Source organism: Mesitornis unicolor, unplaced genomic scaffold, assembly GCF_000695765.1.
Source record: "Mesitornis unicolor isolate BGI_N332 unplaced genomic scaffold, ASM69576v1 scaffold21918, whole genome shotgun sequence".
NCBI classification, from domain to species: domain Eukaryota; kingdom Metazoa; phylum Chordata; class Aves; order Mesitornithiformes; family Mesitornithidae; genus Mesitornis; species Mesitornis unicolor.
The window spans coordinates 27731-35640 of record NW_010201440.1 but is presented as its reverse complement, the minus strand read 5'-3'; the positions used below and the strand labels follow the sequence as shown (position 1 = coordinate 35640).

Here is a 7910-nt window from a genome sequence, read left to right as displayed (position 1 = left end):
GCAGGAAGAGAGAAAAACATAGGGGAACAGAACTTCAGCTTAGGGAGCTGGATGAATAGGTAGAAGAGCTTTGCTCATTGTATTTGGATTTTCTCATATTTCTTTTTACTTTGAGTTACTTAATCATAGAATCATAAAATATATTGGGTTGGAAGGGACCTTTAAAGATCATCTGGTCCAACCCCCCTGTAGTAAGTAGGAACAATGTTACCAGATCAGGTTGCTCAGAGCCCCATCAAGCCTGACCTTGAATATCTCCAGCCTCTCTGGGAAACCTGTGCCAGTGATCTACCACTCTCATATTGAAGAACTTTTTCCTAATATCCAACCTAAATCTACCCTTTTCTAGTTTAAAACCATTACCCCTCATCCTATCGCTACATGCCCTAGTGAACAGCTCTTCCACAGATTTCTTATATGCATTTTATGTGGCATGCTTTGTAGTACTTCTTTCTTGAAGTGATTTTCAAGTTGCCCTGTGATTAAGAGAGTGATCCTATCTCAAACAGAATTAGTAAAGCTACAAATTAATAATCTCAAAAATATGAGTGGCACTTCTTGTATGTTAGATGAAAAGTTGAGAGGAAAAACTCCAAAAACTGAAGGCAAGCCTGTAGTACAAATCTAAAACTTACATGTTTGAGTCAACAGGGAAACTCCTGATTTTTGGATATGATTGTTCATTTTAAAAAATTTTCATAAAAATATAGTATCAGGACTTCTGATGCACTGAATAGGAGCTGTAAGTGTCCTTTATGGCAGTTGTGGCACTACTCAACCAAGGCTCTGTTAGCTACGAGTTCCAAGTAGTGTTATAGGCATCTGACTCAGAAATCCCTGACCCAAACTTTTGTCCTGTCCCACGGCAGCTCCTACATACAAGGATGTAGCATGTCAGATAAAAGTCTGGTGAGCAAATAATGAGATGGACCTTACTCCTCTGTCATTAAAGATTTTGTAAGAATTTATTAATTATTGTATTTCCATGAAGTTCCAAATTCAATTTCCCGGTAGTGTTTGCATTTAATATGGCAAAACTAAAACAATTTGTAATGTTCTTTTTAATAACTAAGAGGGATTTATTGGAATAATCTGTGACCTTTTCATAAGGAGGAAGAGGTGTTCCTCACACCCTTCTCCCACAAGAGAAGGAGAGATGTATAAATAAGTCAATGGGCACACAGATGTATATATCACTGCTTACGTAAGTAAACACTAGTTAATGCCTTATATGCAAATCCTTTTTTTTTTGGGGGAAAAATACTATAATGCTTGTAAGTGTTATATAACTACAATACATGTGTGTACATACATTTATCAGAATGGATCATCAAGAATTTTTTAGGGGAGGTTAGTTTGTGCTCCCAGCTAAAATGACAGTTCCTTTTATCTGCTTCAAGTTTTTCATTACTTCATGGCTTTGCATTGTAAATAAATTGCTTCCACTTTTGGGCGTAATTATTGAGATCCCTGGTGTCTATGTGCATTGCAGTTTTGAATTAGCCTGTTGTTTTCATGCTCTGAGCCTTCAACTCACACAGTCAGAGTTACCCACTGCTGTTTTTATTAAACATGTACTTTGTAGAAACGGACTTGAATAGCTGGAATTGACTGTCATTGGCCAAAGTTAGAAACAGAGTTTGTGGAGTATCTGGATGTGTGTCTATATTCACATGTACCTGGCTGTTACTGTGGCGGCTAAGTATACTGGCAGTGTCTAACTGATCCAGATGTGTTTTAGGTAGGAAATACAGATGCTGTTAGTCACTATGATCAGATCCTCCTCACTGTACGTGCTTAATAGAGGTGGCTGAGGAGGCTGTGAGGAGCCTTGGCGCTCTCTTAATCTGACAGAGGCTCCAGAGAGACACTCAGACCACCATGGTCTGGACTGCTTTCTGCTTCGGCTGAAGGGCACTCAGATAAAGCTTTGTAGGTGGAAGAGTGAATGGGCCCTGTGTGTTAACTTGTTGAAACGGAAAACATTTGCTGCTGCTACCTGTGCCTTTTGCTTCTGGGATCAAGAATTTTGGTCCCCATATGCAGTAGAGCTTTACTTTATAGTTGACATTCATTGAAAGACAGAAGTGTGATCCTTTGGCTTCTTTATGCCATGTTTGATGTAATTGCCTTATCACGTTATTTTCTTCCAGGAAGAGACCCCCCAAGGCAGCTTATGCAAATGTCTTAACGAGCGTCCACTGTCAAAGATTGGGACCATTGCTTGGATGGTAACTCTAAGTGATGCCGTGCATAATTTCATAGATGGTTTGGCTATTGGTGCTTCTTTCACTTTGTCTCTATTTCAAGGGCTCAGTACCTCCATAGCCATCTTGTGTGAAGAGTTTCCTCATGAACTAGGTAAGGAACTTCATTCAACATGTTGCTTACTGTGGAAATCAATGTTGTAGAAGGTTGTGCTGGCTGAAAGTTGGCATATGTTAAAAGAAAGTTTAGACAAATTAATGGAAAGAATATTAATTAAAAATTTTTCAAGCACCAAAATATACATTTAGCACAGGTAGTTCCAAAGGGCAAGTGGATGGAGGCTGAGACTGTATATTAGAGAGGTATTAATTACCCTGCTCATATATACTGCTGTATTATCATTTTTAAAAAAATCATTATAGGTAGTTCTGTGTTCCTATGCTTTTAGCTGAATTGTGCATCACTCACTTGCTTTAGAATATTTAAGTTACCTCACTGTTGAAGGAAAATACTCATCATTTACTTGAATGAAGAAAACCAGCAGGGAGTTATAATTTGTATAGAAATCATGTCTTTTCTTCAGACTTCCTTTGAAATCAGAAAATAATCACAGTATCGTTTTCTGAATATGGTTTTCTTCCCCCCCCCCTTTTTTTTTCAGGCGATTTTGTCATCTTGCTTAATGCAGGAATGAATACTCGTCAGGCTCTGTTTTTCAACTTTATGTCTGCATGTTCCTGTTACATTGGGTTGGCTTTTGGTATATTAGTAGGCAACAACTTTGCTCCTAACATCATCTTTGCTGTAGCTGGTGGAATGTTCCTGTACATATCCCTGGCAGATATGGTGAGATATGATTTCATTTTCAGTTATTTATTTTTCTTCAAGCAAACAAAGACTGCACTAAGTCTCTCTGGTAGAATTTAATATTTTGTCCCTCTCATACTAGTGTCGTCTGCTTATTTTTATTATTAGATGTTAAATAATCAATTTTATGCTTAATGGAGGTACACAAATAGTTATGCTTATTCATGAAACATGAAAGCCTTTCACTTCATACATAGGGCTGATCAGATTATTGCTGGATAGGTGTTTTAGAGAGAGAAGCTTTTCATGAATTTGGTCTGGTTTCTTCAGAGTAAGAAGTGTATAAATTGTTTCAGCATTTTAAAGTGGCAAAGTATTTCACCTGATTATTTGTAAAAGATTTCTTTTTCTTTTTATTTAAACCATATTTTAAAATAAAAGAAAAAAAGGTAACCAAAGTGAAACTAAGTATTTAGTTTTGAGTTGAATGAAAGTTATTGTGTAACCACAGTGAAAATTTTGGGGTTGTTTAGGTGAAAAACTTGACTTAAATTCTATTCTGGTTTAAATTTAACAGTGCTAGCCCCAGTTTCTTGGTTCAGACTAAAAAAATTGCTGAATTCTGTTCAAAACAGCCTGTCATTTATTTTTCAAGGTGTGCTTGAAGATACAAGCCAAATAAATTGTGCTAAGATCCAGATCAGGTTTAGACATTGTGAAATAAAATCTGGATTCACAGACCATAAGTTACTCTTGAGATGATGTTTTATCTCAAAATGGGAGGGATCTTTCAAGAATTTTAAGTATTATAAGAACAGATGTATCTGCAAAGATGTTTATACTGGCTATGTGAGAATCCATTTGAGTGTAGAACTGGAAAAGTGAGGCCTGAATTTGAAGAGATTTGAGACCCCAGTTTTTTTCAATACATGCTTAAGAACTGTCATATAGTTATAGTATTTCATTAAATACTATTATAGTTTAGGTAATAACATAGAATTTAAAAGATGTCAGATTAAAATAAGCAAGATAATTAGTTTATTTTACAAGTTTGCGGTACCTTAATTGCTAATGCTTTTCATTTAGTTTCAGTCTTATAAAATGAATAGTAGTGTATTCAACTATGATGTGTGAAACTCATGGCATAAATTCAGAGTGGCTCAACTTATATTTCTCCTTAAATCTATCAAAGTAGGTAACATTCTTTTCTTTGTATCTGTTGTTCTGCTTTCTCTGTTCCTTTTTATCAGTCTCTCTCCCTTCCCTCCTCTCTCTCTCTTTTTATAGGTTTTTGGATTGTATCAGTCACCTATCTGAATTTTTCTTCCCCCTGAAAAGTCTGAAATAGGGTATTCAAGTGCTCTGTGCAGAGATCTGGCTTTCTGCTTTCTGTTATGATTTTCACACACTTCTGGTTTGCTTGTCTGGTAGCAGGTAGGATTAACTAGAATGTCATTCCTTCCTTCTTTTCTTTTTGCTGTTCTTTTTCCCTCCAGTATTGGCATAGTCCCACCTCTGCCAGTAAGTGTGGTGAGGCTGTGGGTGTGTGAGAATGTGTACACTGAGGTGTGTGCACAGATGAGCCTTCCTGCATGGCATGAAGCTGATCTGGTTTGTTGTCTTTGCCTCTTGTGCAAGAGGATTACGGAGCTCTGGAATGACTTCTGGGAAGGTTTCACCACTTCCCACTAAATTTTGTCTGTTCTTCAAGAATTGCATTACCTTCAGTGGTTGTTTTTGCCTTGTGAGATCAAAGCAAGCTACGGCTTCTGAGTCATCCAGCCTGAAGGTTTCTAGACTAACACTGCAATATACATACAGTCTTCATTACATTCTGGCTGCACTACTCTCAGCACAACAGGAGAAGAGTTTAAAGCTTATTTTAGTATGTTTGTCAAAGTTAACTGCAGCTGACTTTATCTGCAGCAAACACATAGCCTGAATCACCTCATATGGGGAACTTCATCGCCAGTGCTCATCTGCCTTCACCTCCATTGGCTCTCAGAGGAATTATCTCTGTTTCTGCAGTTAACAGCAGATCAGTCATCCTTTGCTGTTATGTTTCCATTACAATGCGAGTTACTGAATGAAGAATCCTTTCATTACACTGTAATGTAGTATTGTGTGTGTTACCACCAGTTTTACAACATTCTTCTTTCTTGTTTTACCACTTCCTTATCAGCCAACCTGATCTTTTATTTGTAACAGGTTTCTTATTTCAGAGGAGTTCCCTATGTTTTCAGCTTCGCTTCATTTGTTTATAGATAAAGCAGAAGAATCCTAATATTCCATTTCCTGAGCAAGGATTTATCTGTCTATAGTAGTGAAGGAAGAAACACAACATTTAGCAATATAAGGGCAGCTGCTCCTTGTAAGATGTGGACCAACAGCCAGACACTAGGAGACTGCTGGAAACTAACTGAGGAAATTTGCATGAGAGATAACCAGGTGAAATCACAGTAGAGAGGAATAGAACACCATTTCATTTTACCATCCTTGGTGAAGTGTTTTTTCAGGATAGTTAAGGTGACCTGTTCCTGTGATTGCCTTTACCCTCTGTTAGTTCTAATATTCAGTACAAAGTAGCAATATGGTTCAGTTCTTAATGCCTTAAGTTATGCACGCTACCACGAGATGGCAATACTTACCTAAAAATATCCTTTTTTCCAGTTCCCAGAGATGAATGATATGCTGCGAGAGAAAGTCACAGGAAGAAAGATGGATCTCACATTCTTCCTTATTCAGAATGCTGGTTTACTAACAGGGTTTATTGCTATACTGATGATAACCTTGTATGCAGGAAATATTGAGCTGTGATAATGCAAGCGAACATGGAATCAGTACTGAAGACATAAGTAAGTTACAAATGGAAGACACTTGAAATCCATAAAAGGGACATTCATTTTATCTATTCGGTTTTGAAACGGTGACAAGTCCCATCCTGTCCCCCTTGCTCCAAATACAGGAAATTCTTATTTCGGACTTGCAGTCAACCCAAATAGTAGAAGCTGTCAGCTTCTGTACTATGCCAAAGAACCAATTCTTGTATTCTTTATTTCAAATTAAAATTATCAGACATATCTGAACTGTCATAAAGAATGTTACTTGGCCAGTAGAGTTATGCAATGTATGCAACTACATGCAACTCAAGACAAAATGAAAGCTGAGGTCTTCGAGGAAGATGCTTATTTAAAAGAAAATAATGGAGTCTCTTATCCTTTTTTAACTGTGATAAAGGCAAGCAGTTTCAAATCTGGTTAATTTTCATGACTTTTGCAGGATTTGTCTATGTAACGTCCCCTTCCCCCACCAAAAAAAAAATCAAACTCTTTCAGTGTAGGTACTAATGAAGCTAAGATTTTTAATTACTAATTAACACTGGAAGGAAAGATACCAGTTACTGCTTTTGATCTTTTCTCTTTATAAGTGCACTAGGGAATTGTTGATTTATTTTGAGAACCACTTTTTTTAATTAGAGGGAACCTGTGTTAAATTTATGGCAATTTATCAGCTCCATAATATTTTAGAAACATTGAGCATTTTTAAAATGTTCAAGCATTATGTATTTTATGAAAATAATACTGTTTTATATTTAAGCTCCACAAATATCCCTTTTAAAAATCAGTATTTTGGATTATGATTTTGAAAGATTTATTGTTCATTTTACAAAGTGGAATTTAGAAAATAAACGTGTTAAAATCAACATTCCAGTAAGTTTTTTTGTAATTCAAATAGTTTTCTTGTGTGCAGTTTGGTGAACGTAAGTGATACTAAAATATATAAACTCTTATCACAATCTGTTGCATGAGAACTTTCTAAAATCATGCTTATATGTATGAGTCTTCTGAAATAAACAATTCAGCTACTCTGGTGTTGTAAGATGTATGCAAGGAAATTAATAAAAAATATATTCTGTTTCAGCCACCTCTAAGTTCAAAGGGAGTGTTATTATTCTTTAGTAAGTTACTTTTTTGTTGATTTAGTTGATTTATTTTGTTGTTAATTTTACAACTTCTAAGAAAATACTGTTTCTTGATGTATTTCCTGGCAATAGGAAGGGACAAATACTTTATTTTTAATTCAATAATAAATTAGATTTTCTGTCAGGTAAAGGATTAATTTTAATATTTTACTTGATTTTTATCCGTAATTGCATTAGAAAAAATAACTTCTCTAGGTGTCTGGTTGGTAAAAACTTTAAAGCAGACTGCACAGCAGTTGTAAATTATGCTTATTTTAAAATAAGTTATAAATGTTGAAATGTAATTATACTCGTCAATGACATTTGCTTTATGGAAAAAGCATTTATTAATCACTTTATGCCTTCTGAGTTTCTGTGAAGAAGAGTCCCTAACCCACTCCAGGTTCTTTCCTTTAATTTTTTCTTTTGTTGATTCCTTGGATATAAGCTGTTTGTACATGCTACTCTTGTGTATGACAAGAAAAAATTATAATAACGATGACTGTTTATTGACTCCTTAAAGTCATATGACCATTCCTAGTTCATCAGGTTATTATAATAAATACACCTGCATGGTACTTTTCACCTTTAAACATTTGCAAGAGAGACTTGATTTTTGTTATTTCACAAAGGATGAAAAACTGAGACAAGTGCATCATTGAAATAACCTACTTTTAGATCACAGAGCAGAGATGAGATGGAACAGGGTAGTGCTTTAGTCAAAAACCAAATTGCCTTTTCTGCTAGTGGAATATTTAATAGATAAGAAACCTTTTGATTTCTGTATGAGCTGTTTTTTCTGTATAATCTTTGCTATTATGTTTGTCCAGTACATATAAAATAAATATGTTCCAATTCTAGTACTGCCAGGGATTTCCTAGATTTTGCTGTTACGTCCAGGGAGGAAGAAGCATGAGTTTAGAGTTATTGCTTT

The 7910-nt window shown here is 35.6% G+C and overlaps 1 protein-coding gene across 1 annotated transcript in view; it reads left to right on the top strand.

Annotated features, from left to right (window-relative positions):
- SLC39A8 (solute carrier family 39 (zinc transporter), member 8) overlaps positions 1-5832 on the top strand; it is a gene marked incomplete at its 5' end in the record, with an annotated part of 18144 nt that extends 12312 nt beyond the window's left edge. The window contains 3 exons of the mRNA XM_010190088.1: positions 2154-2361; positions 2870-3054; positions 5686-5832. Of these exons, the coding sequence (XP_010188390.1) occupies positions 2154-2361; positions 2870-3054; positions 5686-5832 (540 nt within the window). The remainder of the gene's footprint in view (positions 1-2153; positions 2362-2869; positions 3055-5685) is intronic.
- Positions 5833-7910: the final 2078 nt, after the last annotated feature.